Genomic DNA, 20,060 nt, shown 5'->3' on the forward strand with positions numbered 1-20,060 from the left:
AAGTCGAAGGCTCGACAAAAAGCATTGTGATAAATTCTAACAGATAACTTCGAAATAATAATAAAAAGCATGCTTGGTGATCCAGGAAATTTTACATATATATATATTCTTTATTGCCTCCAGGAGGAGAGTGAAAATAATGAATATGATAAACACAATAATTAAACAATTGAACAAAATAAACAATTAAAGTAAATCAGAAAATGTCATGATCAGTTGAAGTGAGTAAATTGTCAGTAGCGGATATTACAGTTATATTAATATTGTAGTAAAGTCCCAAATTTATGGATATATCGAACGCATATAGCTTGGAATGTCTCTAGTTGGTCGGTTTCTAGTAGAAAATTGTCCGAATTACAAGAAAGTAAATAATAAAATAGTTCTTCATCCGACATGTTTGATAGGAAGATACTAAAAGTAATTGGATCGATGTTTATAATTTCACACCAAAAGTTCTCACGTGTTTCGTCAAGATAGTCACACGAAGAAATAGTATGAACTATTGGATCTAAAAACATTTTACCACATCTGTCACATAGAATGTATTGCCTATTGTCATTGTCTTTTACTATACAGCAGACAGAAATCAAGAAGTGTGCTTGTTTTCTTAGGTTAGGACGCTTCAATGCTATAGTCCATGCAGGGTGAGGTGTATAATCTTTTTTGATCATTTTAAAAGCAACAAAATCATCATCAATGTTAATACGTCTTGTCCAATTAACAATTTCGAAAGCGGCCACTGCAGTTTTGACAATGCGCTTCCATATTAGAGGTGTTGGAAAAAGTCCGGTTTCACAGAAATCGTTAAAATATGATGATAACTCATACTTCCTCAAGATGTTTATTATATCAACAGTAAATCCCAAATTTGAATAGCTTCCGTCGTTGTATTTAAAGTCGTTAACTCTACGAATTAATATACGGAAAGATATACTTTCGCACGGAAGATTACATATCCGTCCTAGGAAATAAAGTTTCTTTTCGTCCACATAACTTTCAATGCTAAACCAACCGATCATCGGAAGGCACATATCACTTCGTGTGCGCCGTGGTAAACCTTGAATGTTTTTGCAAATGTAGTGCTGAGTTCTTTCCAACATTAACCATTCAGTAGAAGTAAGTTTGCCCCATAGTTCACATCCGTACAACGCCTTCGGATAACACACTTGTTTTACGAATTTTGAACAAACAATAGGGTTTAAAATAGCTGGATGAACACCTAGACGGATTAAAGATATGACGGTTGCACGCAGGGTTCTGCAAACGTCTATTGTACGATCCATCGTCTTAAGGCACGTATACAGATTAATTCCACAATGTTTCGCCATCTTAACTGTCGATATTGGTTCATTATATAGAAGCACATCGGTTCCAGTTGTAGGTTTACCAAAATGTAAGAGCTGACTTTTTCCTGCTGAGAACGAAAAGCTCCAACGGATGCTGTACTCTTCGCAAATTTTTACCATAACTTGTGAAGATTGGCGATCAGTTGCGATTATTGAAATATCGTCAGCTTGAACAGGCGTGCTGGCGTTGAGGTCATGTATAAAAGCACCTTGTTGGCTGGACTCTAATTTGTCAATGAGGTCGTTGATAAAAATTAAGTACAGTTTTGCTGAAAGTACACTTCCTTGCCTAACACCACGATGCAACTTGAACCAATTTGACAACTTTCCACCAGAGAATACCGCACTCGTGAGATCAGAATACATATTATCAAGAAGACACCATAATTTTGCGGGAATGCCATATTCGTACAATTTGATGCGCAAGCCGTCGTGTGGGACAGTGTCAAACGCCTTAGTACTGTCTAATAGAACGATTTTGACGGGTCCGCCTTTTTCAATGTGATGAAATTTAACTTCTTGTAAATTGTATGATGCATTCATGCTACTCAGTTGTTTTTGATAAGCAACTTGCTGGTGATTCGGAAAATCGGGTCTCAATTTTGTAAGTTCGTTCTCAAGCAGTTTTTCAAATATTTTAGCGATACTTGGCACTAGAGATATCCCACGATATGAGTTAGTATCAGTGCGAGGTTTTTTTCCACCCTTAAAAAGGAGGAAAATAATGCTTTTTCGCCACTCACCAGGTATATATCCGCATTGTATTATCATGTTGAACAAATGATGTAGATGTTTCAAGAGTAATTTTCCTCCGTATTTGATGTGTTCATATGCGATACGATCATGGCCACACGCCTCAATACATGTATGTTTTAGTTTATTTTTTGCGTAGAATTGCTGCCTCAATGATTTTTACTCAACATGTTTATCATGTTTATTCATGATAGAAAAAAAGATGATCTTCATGTATTTTTTTATAATGATATTTTTCATTGGTGTCAATCGTATAGCAATATTTACGAAAGAATATTTAACAGTTATGTGCTTGCAAGTTCAAAAACAAAAAATGCTATTCGTTTATCTGCATTGGAAACACTCTGTTCCCGATAAGGTTTGCGTAAATGGTGCGTCGACAGAACAAGACTTTCTAACATGTACCATCCATTAAGAAAGCTACGCTATTGATTGATATGAAATACAAACAGCAACATTTTAGAACATATGATCTGAACATCAATCTTAGTACAAGCTAATGCTAACAGATAAGTACATTAGCACAAATGTAGTACGTTGAATTTAGCGTCTGCTGATAGGGGCATTTTATAGTGTAGAGGAGAAAAGAAAATGTCCTTTGTTCTAAGGTCTGTTTCTAAAACATTTTGTGAATTTCCAACGGTCAAATTCAATTATTTGTCATCTTTCAGGTTTATACACAATAATTGTTTAGGTGTTTTTTTTTTAGGAATTAAAACTCTTAATTTCAATACCTCATCCAAATTTTATTAAACTCCTACATTGTGTACACAATATGCAGACAGAGTTCCAGTATGGGTTGTGTGAAGGGACAGTCGTGTCCTCAGATACATTTTTCTTTTCTTTTATTATTGAGATATCTTTTTCTTTAAATTATGTTCTTCATTATTTATTTTTTTACCATAGTGCTTTCATTTGTGATTTATTTTTTCTCTTTGTTGGTTTTGGCTGAAGTTTACTCTACCTATTTTTATTTTCACACAAGTCGAATGTGTTTCAGTGTTTGCGATCTTGTACTATAGTTTGTTCTCGTTATGAATACCGTAATTAATTATCCTGGGCTTCTGGTTAAGGTGAGACAGATTGTAATTGTATGGAAAATGCACAATGGACATTGCGTTATAATTCTTATATGATGTGCATATTAGGGAATACATTTATACGACATTAAATACAATATTTTTTAATAAAGAACATGCCAATTCAACTGGTCTGGACGGGATTTAATCGTCTTCAGGGATATTTTATCTTTTGAGTGTTAAAGAATATCCAGAAACCTATTTCTATAAACTGGTTTTCTACTTCTTTCACTAGCGTAGTTATTTTGATATCAACACTTCGTAGGGCATGTCTCCTCCTTAAAGTATTGTAAAAACACGTAGGGCATTTAAATTCATAAAATCATGTAATTTCTTTAAAAAAAGATATTTTGTTTCTTTTATCGTAATTTTTATATAGAACAGAAAAATCTAGCTTTACTAATAACTCAAGGTTGATTTTATTGAACATAAATGAATATTTCCTAGGCTTAAACAAAAGAGAAACATTTTAACAGGATATAATGAATCAATGATCTACTGGGGTACATTCGATTACGTACAACTCTTTGATATATGAACAAAAAGGAAAATGTGTAACTAAACGGAGGTATTTTAAATTCCTTATTGCGAATGAATCTTAATTTCAATGAAACTATTCTAGGTCAATTACCAATACTACTCCGTGGATTATTTTCAGCCTGCTCTTTATTTAGTTTCGTCTTTACCTGGAAAAGAAATGAGTAACTTTATTGAATGCAGCAAAAGAAAACATGAACAATTAAATGATAACGTTGCGTGATGCAATTACATTGTCCTCTTTAGTTTCAACTATACACGCACTATCATTGACAAGCAAACTCAAGATAAATTGATCAAACAAACTATATCATACAGGATTTATACTGATATACTAGAGTTGCTTGCATAGACAAAAAGGAGTTGTGTCTTTCGTAGACCTAAAGACCGTGTTGAAGGCCGTACTTTGACCTATAATTATTTACTTTTAAACACTGTGACTTAGATGGAGATTTGTATAATTGGCATTCATACCACGTCTTCCAATTTCTACTAACCCTGTCCTACAGAAACAAAACTAAACATGTTAACCAGAAAAACCACTAAGCGGTATTTCTATTTGAAAAACGAAATAAAACCTCGCCACATGTGCATGTGCATGCTCCGAGCCCGTTACAGTTGCAGTAGTTGCACTATGTCATATTTTATTGGTTTTGTTATTGAATAACTGGACTTAATGACTTGATTGTTTCTGTAAGATGTATTTGTAACTGTTGTAGACTCGTGACGATTTATATGTTTACATTTGGCGTTGTGTTATTGTTGCAGTTTGTCCTATAGATATGGTTTATTTTGTTTGGTTATTTTGCTTTTTTCTCATTAGAGTATACTCGACACCTCAATTTGCGTATTCACACATACGATGGAATGACAGCGCCCAACCTGTTAAACATGCTTACTTATTTGCCGGCAATTTAAAATGTTACGAAACGATTAAGTATTTTATTCTTATACAAAACACATATCACAAGTTGGTATTCGTCATGTAGGACAGACATGTAAACATGGCGCAGCTGAAAACACTAATTCTGAAATTACAACGATCATTAAAATGTTAACTATGTTAAAGCCTAAACTGACATCAAAGTAAAATGTCAATTTTGTTTTAATTGATATGTTGCATTTAAGTTTTAAATATTGGCAGGATAACTTGGTGGCAGATCCGTGATATATATCGACTAAAATGGATTAGGTACATATAAGAAAATTGGACGAAAGATACAAACAAAAATTACAACGCAATAAAAACAAAGAAAAGGACCGAAAAACAAACAACAGTATCAGTAGGAAACACAACATAAAAACCCAAAGATTAAGAAATACAAGCCCCATCAAACATCCCAGATCGTGGATGCTCCGGAAGGGTAAGCCGATCCTGCTTCACATGTGGCACCCGTCTTGTTGATCATATAAGTACAAATCTGGAGATAAGTCTTATTCGGGGAAAAGAGGGTCATTAAAAATATTGTGAAACTGTTTACTCGCGTAGTGGTTTTAGATATATTGATGATATTCCTTTTATTAACAATTCATACTTTGCAGATTTGGTTCCCTTAAAATATTCTCCAGAAATTGAAGAAAGGATTGACACGGCTTCCTCCGCCTCATTTTAAGACTAATACCTCGAATTTGATTTATGGGTCATCTCCGTACAAGAATCTTTGACACACGATACAATTTTAATTTTGATATAATCATTTGGGGTTTTTAGTTTTAAAAATGTGTCCGGTGACTCCGCCTGCCAACCAAGATGGCCGACATGGCTTGAAATTTATCATAGGGGTACAATGCAAGTTTTGTCTATTATTTTGAAAAGCGTTATAAATAGAGAAAATCTGACAGAGCCAAGATGTTTAGAATGCTGTGCTCTAATAGTTGTCCTACGTCAACACGTTCAGGTTTCTTAAAGAAGATATTGTCCTGAAATAACAAAATTTACCCTTTTTTCATTGTTGTCTACTATATCGAAAATTATAATAGATAAAAAAACGTTTTAGATTGCAATAATGACCAGGAAGACGAGTTTTACAAATAAGTCGCCATGGTTGAAATCGTCAGTCGAATCCATATTAGAGTTGTTGCCCCTTGATGACGATTTTTTTGCGTTTTTGCCTTATATCTTAAAAAATTACAATAGATAGATAGAAACTTAAATAAGAAAAAAATGATCAGCAAGACACGGTGTACAATTAAGACAATCATGGAAAAAATTGTCTGGTGACTCCTTATTGGAGTTATTACCCATTAATGACATTTTCACCATCTATGTATTCGTCTTGCCTTATACATGTATAAACAAGTATAAGTTTGCCGATATACTTAGTAGACTGTCACTCTTTATAGGAGTAAATGCCTTTAAATGAGGATTTTTAACTCTCTTTTGTGTTTTGAGCAGAAACCAAAGAAGATCGATAGAAGTTAAACCGACTAGAAGATCAGTATTTAAAAACAAATATTATATATTTATATTAAGAACACATTGTTTTACATTGCACAATAAAAACGACGATAATCATAAGATCGAAAAGAAGACGAAAGTATGATATATACGAGAAAGTTACACATATATGTATTGATTCGGAGAGGATGTCCGTGTAGTGTTTTATTTCTTCTTCAAATCATGACCACTCCGCGAAGAATGTTATGAGTAGCCCTTACATGTTATAGCTAGTGCTTTACGTACATGTATATACCGATAACACAACTCAGTGGTTGATGACATGAATGAAGTATTTACAAGGTACAAAATATATACGTTCATTTACATTTAAACGCATGATTCAGTAAAAAAATGTGTAAGGGTTCCGCGGAACCCAGTGTCTCGCCTACTTTTGCTGTAAAACACAGGCTCAACAAAAATGAGGAAAAAAATCAATAAAATATTCCTTTTGATACTATCTTTTGATTGTAAGAAGCTTTTGTCTAAGTTTGGTAAAAATCCAGGATAGTTTATGAATCTAAAAAATTATTTAAAAACTTTAACTACAGACTGTATGTAATGTTAACTGGAAGAAAATCTAAGTCCATTTATAAGTAAAATACGGGAAAAAATCGATTTATCTTTTTACAAAACTTACGTCTGGATACTATCTTATGATCATAAACAAGCTTCTGTCCAAGTTTGGTAGAAATCCAGTATAGTTTAAGAAAGTTATTAAAATTTCAAAAACTTTAACCACAGAGTGAATATTTGTGGACGCTGCCGACGACGAAACCGACGACGACGGAAAGTAGGATCGATTAGTCTCGCTTTTTCGACTAAAGTCGAAGGCTCGACAAAAAGCATTGTGATAAATTCTAACAGATAACTTCGAAATAATAATAAAAAGCATGCTTGGTGATCCAGGAAATTTTACATATCGAACAGGTTTTAATTATGGAAAAAAATCCGTGATAATTTTTTGTTAAAAAGGATGAATCAACAACATTATGACCATTCAATTAATATTAATATTTTTCAAAAGTATTAATTCAAAGATGTTTTATAAGCTTATTTTGACGAAATTGAAACAAACAATGAGTGATAAAAGCGAATTGGCATTTCTTTCTTTCGCGTTTATAAATGTTAGCAGCAACAAACAAATGATTGTGCCTTTAGTAGCCTTTTCATCAAAATTTTTGTTTTTAATGTAAAATTAGAATAATAGATGAAAAAGCCTTTGTGAGACCTTGAAATTGAAAGCATTATCCTTTTTCTTGATTTGACTATTGTTAATCAATAAAAAATCAGCATACAAATAATCGTGCTTTGGTACTGGCTGTTATCAAAGGGAGACAATCTAATTTCGATCTCAATGTGTTTAAATCCCAGGAGAGATAAATCTTGTTACACGAGGGGATAGTTCAACAACTATAGTCTATTTTCAAAACATCTAGATATTTATTTTGCTTACCCATGTTTTATTATTGATTCCTCACGTTGGGCTCACAAAGTAACCTTTAATAAAACCCCATTATATGTATTTCCTATGTAATCTTTGTAGTTTTGTGAAAAGATAGTTTGTTATGTGTGCGTTGAGGCCATAGTTGATAGTAAAAAATACGCATGGGAGTTAAAAACGAGAAGTGTGAAAAAATGGCCATCATTAAAGCAAACAAAACTGACTCGTAATGTTTGCATAAAGGAAACAAATTAGGTAGTATAATATAATTTGTCGCTGAATGATGGGTTGTTAATGGGTGCAAGCCATTGCGACACTGATAAGAAAGGAGAGGACTAGAAATGAAAATGTGTTTGATGAAAGCTTGAGGCAGGGTGGTTTTAATCGCGAGAAAAGTGTTGTTAAACAGATAATTCATGTTGATGAAAAAACAGGAGTGCAGAGGAACAGAATATGGAGTGAAGTAGGAGTTTGGGGAGGGAACTGGGAATCAATTCCCTCTGTCTACCAAATAATTTAAAGCCATTAAAGAAATAAGGTAGTGGGGCCAGGCATGTATGTAAAAGGATCAATTATGCAGGGGATGCAGACCACAGATTGGTCTCATTTGACAACTGATCAATAAGACAATGGATGCCAAATGTAATAGCACTTTCTAAATTTTAAAAAGTGAAAACAATATACAATTTATTCAATAGTACATTTTTTATTACGTAGACCAAAAGTAGAGAAATATATCATTAAATGACAGAGCACAGTTTCCACTGGTCGGATAGAACATCAGTCCTCAGACATCTCAATCATTCAATGATGTCAATAACCATGCGCAGCTTTAGCTTATGCAGCCTGTATAGCGCCACTGAGTGCTTTTAATCAACAATATTTTTTCAAACTACTTATATAAAACTATTAAGTCTTTCAACAAAGGTTATAAATGATAAGAAACGATGCAAATATTGAACTTTACAACATTTTTAATTATCTTTAACAATGAATTCAAAGAAGTAATATCTATTCAATTTAACAAATATGTACTAAAAAGTGGCATGTTAATCGTTAAATATAGAAACACGCAATTTCTATTTTTAAACAAGGGAAATAATAATTACATGACAATCCTGTCTTCCAAATGTATTTTAAAACATTTTGCTTTTATAAACTGTTACTAATTAGAAAGAAAGAAAAAAAAACACACACACACTGAAGATAACATGTGTTTTAGTTGCAACAACTTTATTGTTGATAAACAACTGCCAACCTGTACCAGAAACCAACAATGGTTTGGAACAAACTATACACTACGATCGACAACTCGACCTAGATTGTTACTCACATTTGTTGATAATGTAAACAAACATTGATTTAAAAAAAAACGATAATATGTAGCAATTAATAACAATCAGAATGCTGGAGTAAAGATCACCAGGAAATTGATCTGGTTTGCCGCTTCGAGATGCCGATAAGTGATATTTTACAAAATCATGATTTCGGGGGAAGTGATGAATTGTCCTTGCCAAAATTACAATTAATTCAGGTATCTTACATTACTAACATATATTGATACCACGATAATACATTGATAATACTGCCTTGTTAAAAATACCTTATTGTCAAAGAATGCAGCAATGGTTCTATCGTCGACGGCCAAAGCAAAAATCGTGATGATAACGCATGCAATTCCGGAAATTGACCGTCTCCATAAATATTAAATTCTAAATTTGAGTTATCGTCCTTTTCGCGCCAGACGACTATTGAAAAGGCTACCTTTAGCCAACAGGTAAATAGTGAATACTAACATCGTTATAATACATATTCAAAAGTTACAGCTGTGAGAATATTACATATAATTACAAGTTATTGCAATTTATTGTCACATATATTCATAAGTTACTACCATGGGATCGGTGCTACCTTCTATCCATTAGTTGGTGCTTTGTTATTTGCAAAATTCAATAGCACAACTATTTGATAGTAGTTAACACTTTGTTTATAGAATGAGTTTTGAATCACGTTTCATTATCAATACAGCAATTACATAAAACATTTTCGTGGTTATCGTTAGGTAAATGTTGTAAGGATTTGGTTAAAAAAAAAATGGTTTCGACTTATGTCAATCGCTGTTACTCAAGAGAAGGGGGACAACACAGATAACTAACGGCACATATGGTGAATATCGAAATTTAATAGTACGATTAATCAAAGTATGTGTTTACAGAGTAGTCAAATTACTTTGAAAACCATTATCTGATGATAAAGAGTTAGGTTTTGACGATAAAGTGAAAAGTAGATTAATGGAAACAAATTAAACGAAGTTTATTCGCAGAAGAAAAAACAACAACATTGAGATTGGTTGGTTACTTTTTAAACATATAAGTATAATGTTGTTTAGAAACGAAAATTACTTTAAATCACTGATATCTAACAAGATTGATGTGTCATTAAACATGAAACAGATAAGCTTATTAGTTTACATGTTTACCAATAATGAAAACGAGAAAGAGAGGATATGTTCAAATAGTGGGAGATATTATGGACATAATTGTGCAAATCGTGATACAAGCATGAAATTTTGTATAAAGGTTGACTAAATGATAATAAAAAAAAATCTGCTGCTGGCCAGAAAAAAAAATCATTTTTTCAAAATGGCCACCACACATTTCGGAAATGGCGTCATTACAAATTGACAATATTTCGTTAATTCTTTGAAAGGTGTGTTATATGTAAAATCCAATGTTAGATTTGATAAAAAGTAAATGACAGTTCCTTAATTACGACTAGACAACGCATTAATGAAACTAAAGGTGACTTCCGGTTTCAAAATGCCGGCAAAAAAGGCAAAAATTTCAATTTTTATACTTTTAAGCAACTTCAGAAGGGATGTAAATCCTTGAAAAGATGTGATTTAGGTATAATCCAATGTAAGTTATGATAAAACGTTAAAAGCAGTTCCTAAGTACGACAAAACAACACATAAATGAAAAAAATAGTGACTTCCGGTTAAAAAATGGCGACAAATACGTTAAAAATATTTTTATAATTTCCATCAACTTAACAAGAGATAACACTATTTGTTAAGTATAAATGCCTAGTTTGGTTAGAAAGACAGGTGCTTATCTTATAATTATCTGATAGTTGCCTATACAACAACCCGTGCAAGGAAGGCCATAACGGTAGCATCTACAGTTACCAACACATCTAGATTTTCGCCTCTGCATTTCAAAATTTCCTGATACGAGGATGCAACGGCAGTCAAAGAAGTCCATTCTGGTTTCCAAATGTCATTCATTCTTTTTTTCATCCAATCCCAATGTTTATGACTTGGTACATGTACCTGTCGAATACATGAATCAGGCTGAGCCCAAACAACTTCTCCTTGATATACTTCTCTTTTGATGTGCTCTGGAAAAGAACCTCTTGTAGGCGGAATTGCATCACAATGCCGCTGCCTCCTGGCAAACAATTCACATCGTGCCTCGCTTCATACTTAAGCCCAAAAAAACCGTCCTTTACATCTGGAAAAACGTCTAATGTTAGCCAAGCTGACTTCTTCCCTTTTTCACGACAATTCGACAAAGTGTCACATTCACTGAATGCATGGACGAAACGCATAATATGTCACGTACAGAAAGCCATCATAAGCCATAACCACAATTTGTTCTACCTAATTTTCCGATTGCTGCAATTATTGATACTATTACATCTGTGTCAGTACTACCTAACATTACATTTTACAACACTTTTCATAATCATGCCGAAGATAGACAAACATTCGTGTATCTGCTTCTTCATGATTACAAGGGGATAGATAGGAAGTATCTTTATTGAAATTGCAAAGAATATTTTCACAATGAGTAACATACACATTTGGATAAGTCTCTCAAGAAGCAATTTTGTCATCAAGAAACTTTAACAATTTCGTTTTGTTGAAATCTTCACAGAGAAAACTACTACAAACCCTTGGTGTTCTACCAGAACCAACACCTTTCCATCTGCCACAAGAACCTTTAGTAAACATCAAATACAATGTCTACTTTTGAATATTTATCGATGCAAGATTTTATATAAGGCAGTATGACATCATAAGTATAATCATCAAATATTTTTGCCCAACTTTGTGACCTGGAATTAACCATTGCTACCCCACCAACGATAAATGCGTCCGAATTTGCATCAGCAAATCGCAGAATGTTTCAAGTATACCCATTTGCAGCGATTTAATACCACTATTTCAAGTGACATCCTTAGATAAAGACTGAGGAGCAGTTTAGTTTTGATGGATAAAGAAATATTCCAAGTAAAACTGTCTTCTGTGACAAGAAATGAAATGTCTAGAAAAGATATCGCAATCACTTTAAAGATTCTCTAGCTTTGTTTTTGACAAAGACGTTTTGTATTTACTTCAAAAGATCTTCGTATTGTTTGGACTAAAATCTTGGAGTTTATTTACATATCTTACCTGTTTCCGAATCAACAATTTCCTAAATGGAGTATTATTTTTTACAAATCTGACGATTCTTCTAGAAATGAATTTCCAGACTCGTTCACCTTTTACAAATCCTTTAAAGCTGTTTCAAGAAATCTTTTTGTGTTTTCGTAGAGTCTTCATTATGCCATTCGTCTGTTGTAGAATGACTCAAACCACTAGATCGTTCAAATTCATATTCTAGTTTACTAACTCCTGATCCAGCTACCATCCATTTGTCTAAATGTGATCTTTGGTTAATCATATGGCACCAACATCGCCCTTCACAATTGCATTATTCTGTTTTTGTGCCTGATCAATTGTGTAATAAGAAAGAAATTTGCTGGTCTTACGTACATTGAAATTATCATTTTCAAATTCCATAGCCACCTGCTGTGAGTGATGTTCGGGAAGGGACGTCATATCTCGGAGACGGGTCGGTAACGATCGAGCATAATTCACACGATCCAGACCTAAAACAATATGCTATCATGCTTTATATGGACTGTTTGAAAAGTACGAAATCTCACTCATGAAATGAGCAAAATACCAAAATCAATAGAAGTCCTTAATTTATAATTAAACGGCAGGAATTAAACTGTGGTCGCGATTACTCTATTTCCTTACACCAGTCTTTTAAATCACTGAACGCCACAGAGTCATGATATAATTATACATTCTGAGTTTAGCTTTCATAATCTGAAATTAACAATTCAAGCAAACTACATGTGGTTGTCTGATGGGCCTGTCTAGTTCTAGGTACATTTAAACATACATAAAAAGAATCTGCCGTTCTTGGTGTTGCAATATTAGCTTCAGTAAGACAACATGCCCATCCCCTATCACGAAATATATCACCCAGAGTTTTATAACAAGTAATTTCAATGTGCAATTCACCAAACATGACGATACACTTATCTTTTCCGTACAAATCAGGCCATTCCCACTGAATTTCAAAAGTGGCTGATCTGCAGTTAAAATTGATGTTTTTCCGGGATTAATCACATTTTCGCCTTAACCATCGAATACCTGAGAATTGCCTGGTAGTGCATACAAATCGCTCTTGATGTCTATAAATAGTTTGCACATGCGAAAAAGTGTTAAACACATGTGTATCAAAACCTTGAAAAATGTTATTTAACCAATTCATAATATTATTAGAAATCCAAAAACAATAAATATATGGTAAATAGTTCAAATGTTTTTGAAAGAATTTTGTCCCATTTTAGCGCATGCGCAAATACTGGATATGTCAAATATTCATTTTTAATAAATATGTGATGTAAAGAATGTATCCACCAACCCTGGTAATTGTTTTTTACTAAAAAGAAGTTCAAAGAAAAGTTTTCCAGAAAAATCAGTATTTTCAAACTAAAGAAAACAGCCATTTTAGAAAATGGCCGTGGCCATCTTGAAAAAATCATTTTTTTTAATGGCCAGCAGTTAATTCTTAAAAAGTATATAATAATGATGCTTTGTGGTAATTTTCTTGCTTGTATCATCATTTGCACAATTCCTTCGATTTTGCTTGCTAATATCTCTCACTAAAAACCTATTATATTTATTCATATTCCATGTCATATAAGTTGATGATACTGATAGAGGTCTTTATTAATATTTAAATTCATTCTCTATTAATGCAAGCCTTATAATAGCTATTTATGCAAGCCTTGTAAAGGCAACCTCAGGTCAGGAAAATACAGGCAAACCAATAAAATAGCACACACATGTGTACACTCAAACAAAATCCTACTTACTATATCAGCATGCTGTAACCAGGTATTCTCTACGTAGTCCTTACTATGCATTTCTCTATGTTCATCACAATAGTAGCGTCCTTCTACACAGATATCACCTAGTTCTTTATAAGTAATTCTGCCTTGTTTGTTAGAGTAATCCCCATTTCGGCATTTTGCTTTTATATCGTAAGATATGTTCTGGCTTAATTTTGTCTTTAACGTTTCAATTTTTCTACATAGCTCTTCTAAAATAGTGTCATATCGGCTGTACTCGACAACAGCTAATCGCCATATTTGTAAGGCTATAACATTCTTTGAGAAACAGATACATAACTTTCTGATTCCGGTTTTATCTAAATTCACCAATGCCTTTCCTCTATATAAAGTTGTTTGCCCATCTTTCTCTTCACAAACTGTATATCTTGTAATATAATAGAATAGAATATGATTGAAATAAGCAAGGGGGAGAAATTTAAATTCAAGTATCAACCATGGTGAAGAACTAAAACTATTCTTTTCACTTCCGAAACTTTTCTGAATAATATCGAGAGAATTCGATTCCGTTGTAATCATGCATGGCATATAGTATGAATTTTGTATCAGACTTGAATCGTTGTTGGTAGCTGTTAACTGGGGTTTTACTATAATATCAAATTTTTCCATTACATGAAGTATGTGAGTTTTATATTTTCCAAACTCTAAGTCAGGTTCTTTTTCAAAAAGCCTATCGATAATATTATCTGATAATTGTCCGGTCTTTTCCAGATTGTGCCAATCAGTTAACTGTACTATTTCAATATTTCTTTTTTGTGGATGGTTATCGCATACTAGGCACCTGAAACACTTGACTAACCAATCTGGCTGTAAAACGATATACTCTTTTATGTCAGCAAAAAAAATAATGTTCCCAATTTTATGCTGGTAAGTTAGGAAAGGAAGAAGTTCATTTTCTTTGATAGAAAGCATTTCGGCTAATTCCACACAAGTCTGCCATGATAATATATTCTGTTTCGACTCGTTTTTCAACACGCTTAACGCATTTTCAAGTTGAATCCACTGCATAGGCAGTTCCTCGGTAAAATACATCATCTTTTTTGCAACCTCAGAAATTTTGTTTTTCAATTTGTTAAAGTCGCTTTTAAGAAATTCTGTGTTAGAAATAAAGAAGATGCCCCTATTGTGATTAGCTTTATCTTGATCTCCAAAACATTTTTTAAATCTTTTGATATATTCTTTTTTCCTATCTTCAACCTGAAATAAAAAAAAACATAAATTGAAATACTTTTGTTATACACGTTAAAACAATGTAACACATATTACTGTGAGTGTTCTAAACATCTTATCATCCATCAGAACAATTCAATTTCACAGAAATTAATTTCTAGACTTTCACAAATGATTACTTCAAACTCTTCAAAAGCTTTAACATGTGCAATCAAAATCTTACAAACACACATAACGCCTGATAACAACTCGCAAAACACGTTCATCGATAGCAAGACGTGGGAATGTAAATGCTCATGCAAATCAAGCCTAATTGCAAAATTCAAAGGACAACATGCTGGTACCCTAAATTCATGCAAACAAAAATGTGTTGTTATTGTATTGCAATATTGCTGTCCATTGTATTAAACATTGAATTCTAAAAAAAAAAATATTGCTGATTCACTATGCAGGTATATAGATTAACAAATTAAAGTACACATATGGTCAGTTTTGGTTGATGAGTTCAAATAATTGTGTTGTACAAGTCAGCATGATGTATCAAAACTACTAAAATATTTTGTATAAAAGGAGGATATGCTGGCACCCTTAATTTATGTGAACAAACATTTGTTGTTATTGTATTGCAATATTGCTGTCCATTGTATTATACATTGAAAATACTGACATAAAAAATATGGCTGATTTACTATGCGGGTATATAGATTTAAACATTAAAGTGCACATATGGTCAGTTTTAGTTGATGCAGTCAAATAATTTTGTTGTACAAGTCAGCATGAGCATGATGAGGTATCAAAACTACTGAAATTTTGTTACGTATCAATATTTTGAATAAAAGGACAACATGCTGGCACCCTAAATTCATGCAAACAAAAAGTTGTTGTTATTGTATTGCAATATTGCTATCCATTGTATTATACATTGAGTCCTGACGTAAAAAAATATGGTTGATTTACCAAGCAGGTATATAGATTTACAAATTAAAGTACACATGTGGTCAGTTTTGGTGGACATGGTCAAATAATTTTGTTGCACAAGTCAGTAAGAGGTATCAAAACTACTGAAATTTTGTTAAGTATCAAAATTTTGTATAAAATGAGGACATGCTGGCACCCTAAATTCATGCAAACAAAAACTTGTTGTTATTGTATTGCAATATTGCTGTCCATTGTATTATACATTGAATCCTGCATAAAAATATGGCTGATTTACTATAAGGGTATAAAGATTTACAAATTAAAGTGCACATATGGTCAATGTGGTCAAATAATGTTGTTGTATAAGTCAGCATGAGGTATCAACACTACTGAAATTTTGTTGCGTATCAATATTTTGAATAAAAGGAGGACATACTGGCACCCTTAATTTATGCGAACAAAAATTTGTAGTCATATGTTAAAATGATGCTTTCATTTTGTATAGTAAATTCTATCCTTAAATTAAAATATTGCTGATTGTTGCTACATAGATCAAGAACATATAACTAACAAGGACGTATAACTAACATTTAAAATGCGTCCTTTCATAGATATACATATAAATAAATTGCAAATATGGTTGAATTTGATAGGTATTGGAATATATATTCAGTGTCCGTTATCACTAAACCAAGATCGTGTTTTAATTTATAAATTAGCAGATCACAGATTTATTTGTGTTACAAGCAACGTTGTATGCGTACTCTATTTTCAAAAATTTGTATTAAATCCTGTTTATATAACGGAAGTATTAATTTTACTTTATTTTCAATGTTTATACTACGATACAAAGATATTAAAAAATATTTTTTTTAAATCGATGTAGAGCTGTCCTGGTTAGAATTTTACTTAGTGTTGAGCAGACCAGTCAAAAGTTAACTAGGGAACAGGTCTGATTTCGATCGGATTTGTCAAAGCAAAAGTTAACTTATGTTAACTTTGTGGCAGGACTGGTTTCGAAGTTAACTTATGTAAACTTTACGGCAGGACTGGTTTGAAGTTAACTTATATCAATAGCGGACCTGTTTCGAAGTTAACTTTTTGGCAGACATGAAAACAGTCCTAGGACCAAGTCCGCTTTTCAAGTAAACTAGATTTTGGTCCTAGGACTGGTCAGAGCAGTCCTAAATCCGGTCACAGGTTAACTTTGACCAGTCCAAATGACCGGTTATCAAGTAAACTTGCTGTACATGTTAGTACTGCACCCATCTGTAACTGTAACGGAATCCAACTGAATATTTATATGACCAATAATAAGTTCACAAACTAATATCAGGTTGTTTTCGTTAAAAAAAGAGTCAATCCAGAGATATTCTGATAATACTTATACATGTCATATGTTGATGATTCTAATATGACGTTATTCAAACGCTTTTAGTACACACCCGTGGTCAAATATAAATATAATGATACGTCAGCTGAAATCAACGTCATGGATTGTTTGGGCTGTTCTAAGCTTACTCCCAGAACTAAACCAGAATCTGAAAGGCCTCAGCGGAAAAGCCAATCCTTCTGTATGTCAACATGCCCTAGTGGGGATGGATGTCAGCGTTCTGTACGTAAAATTCCTCAATTTATATGTCGAAAAGATACAACTACTTTTAATCTGAACGGAAAGGTTTATGTAAAAAACTCTTATTAACCGAACAAGAAGTTATTTAAAAATTTTAAGACTTTCCATGTTCAGACTGTTAGGTAATGTAATCTACCTTCTTAAACTGGAGTTTGAGAAAAGCTACTAAACAGTACTGAATTAATTATATTAATTATATCTGAACAGTAGTGAATCTACCGTAATGGGTAAGTTTGATAATTGGCTAAATAGTCTATTGTTAAGGATTGTGTTACGCTCAAAATGACGTTAAAGAATTCATATACTCTTGATAGTATCGTTCGGAACTCACATACAGGATGAATTGACACTATACGTAAAAAGACACTATACCATGTAATAATCTGTAAGGTGGACTGGACAACGTACGATTTGGTCCTAAATTATAAAATGCAAATGTTATGTTGAATTTGCATGTTAGTGATAGTAAATTGCCGAAATATAATACGGTCTCACATATCCTTATGTTAGTGATAGTAAAATGCTGAAATATAATACGGTCTCACATATCCTTATGTTAGTGATAGTAAATTGCCGAAATATAATACGCTTTGTCTCACATATCCTTATGAATCATATAGAGCACGTTTACTCCCCCAAAGGTTAAGTGAACATTCTTTCTTACATTTTATAATAATCTATGTTTCGAAAAAAAAAGAAAATATGTGTGTTTATATTCAGAAATGTCAAAACATTGTATCATTATACTGTACCTCCTTTTCTGTCTTGTACTCGTCAATATGAGTGCACACTACAATGACAGGTGGATTTAAACCATGTCCCGGCGAACTGGTACGTAGACAGTGAATACTGTCAAACCAAAAATCGATGTATTCTAAAATGTAAAGAAGAAAAAAACTGAACTTTGTTTTCACCGTCTATCTCCTATTAACATGAATTAATGTAAAATTGAGAATAGAAATGGGGAATGTGCCAAAGAGACAACAACCCGACCATAGAAAAAAAAACAACAGCAGAAGGTCACCAACAGGTCTTCAATGTAGCGAGAAATTCCCGCACCGGGAGGCGCCCTTCTGCTGGCCCCTAAACAAATATATACTAGTTCAGTGATAATGAACGCCATACTAATTTCCAAATTGTACACAAGAAACTAAAATTAAAATAAAACAAGACTAACAAAGGCCAGAGGCTCATGACTTGGGACAGGCGCAAAAATGCCGTGGGGTTAAACATGTTTGTGAGATCTCAACCCTCCCCCTATATCTCTAGCCAATGTAGAAAAGTAAACGCATAACAATACGCACATTAAAATTCAGTTCAAGAGAAGTCCGAGTCTATTGTCAGAAGATATAACCAAAGAAAATAAACAAAATGACAATAATACATAAATAACAACAGACTACTAGCAGTTAACTGACATGCCAGCTCCAGACTTCAATTAAACTGACTGAAAGATTATGATTTCATCATATGAACATCAGGCACAATCCTTCCAGTTAGGGGTTTAGTATCATACCATCATAACATATATGAGAAGAACATAACCCGTGTCATGTCAAGAACTGGTTTTTGAATAAATGTGTTTAGTTCCGATGCAAAGACCCTATAAGTGAATCAATATTAACGCGAAAATATGCAATCTCTAATGACCTGAAAACAGTATCGTAACTATATCCAATCTTAATAAGTCTATTCAAAGGTTTTGTTAGTTTTTGAGGTGAATACTGACACCCTTGTGCTTTATTAAGAATATTTCCATAAAAAAGTGGATGTGAAATACCTGAACGTATAAGAAGTCTGCATGTTGAGCTATATTTACGAATGATGTCATTATACCAAAGATAAAATTTAGTAAATGTTTTGACTAGTTTGTGATTTCGAAAACCCTGGTGTAATAATTATTCAGTAATACATAAATTTCTCTCGTTAAAATCTAAAACATTGTTACATACACGAGTGAATCGTACAAGTTGAGATATATAAACACCGTAAGATGGTGACAAGGGAACGTCACCATCTAAAATGGATAATTAACGATAGGAAATGAAAAATTATCTCTTTTATCATAAATTTTAGTATTTAGCTTTCCGTTAGTGATATAGATATCAAAATCGAGGAAAGGGCAGTGGTCATTGTTAGTATTAGCATTATTTAAAGTAAGTTCAACAGGATAAATTTCTTTAATATACATACTGAAGTCGTCATTATTAAGAGCCAAAATGTCATCCAAATATCTAAAAGTATTATTAAATTTGTTTATCAGATGTTGTTTCGATGGGTCTTTGCTTATTTTTGTCATAAATTGTAACTCATTGCAATACAAAAACAGGTCCGCAATAAGTGGTGCACAGTTAGTCCCCATTGTAATTCCGATAATCTGACTATATACGGAATCCCCAAAACGAACAAAAATGTTATCTAGTAAAAATTCAAGGGCATATATAGTATCAAAGCATGTCCAATTGACATATTTTTTTTGTTTATTGCT

The 20,060-nt window shown here is 32.9% G+C and overlaps 2 protein-coding genes across 2 annotated transcripts in view; both read right to left on the reverse strand.

Moving 5' to 3' along the window:
• Nucleotides 1-20,060, reverse strand: part of LOC143056900 (uncharacterized) — a 438,790-nt gene that overhangs the window by 8,137 nt on the left and 410,593 nt on the right. The gene's annotated exons all lie outside the window — the stretch shown is intronic.
• The window catches only part of LOC143057339 (uncharacterized), a 69,514-nt gene continuing 54,191 nt past the window's right edge, over nucleotides 4,738-20,060 (reverse strand). The window contains exons 11-13 of the mRNA XM_076230641.1: nucleotides 18,325-18,446; nucleotides 13,816-15,048; nucleotides 4,738-4,743 (exon numbers count right to left, since the gene is read on the reverse strand). Coding sequence (XP_076086756.1) covers nucleotides 4,738-4,743; nucleotides 13,816-15,048; nucleotides 18,325-18,446 — 1,361 coding nt within the window. The remainder of the gene's footprint in view (nucleotides 4,744-13,815; nucleotides 15,049-18,324; nucleotides 18,447-20,060) is intronic.

Source organism: Mytilus galloprovincialis, chromosome 13 (assembly GCF_965363235.1).
Source record: "Mytilus galloprovincialis chromosome 13, xbMytGall1.hap1.1, whole genome shotgun sequence".
NCBI lineage: Eukaryota > Metazoa > Mollusca > Bivalvia > Mytilida > Mytilidae > Mytilus > Mytilus galloprovincialis.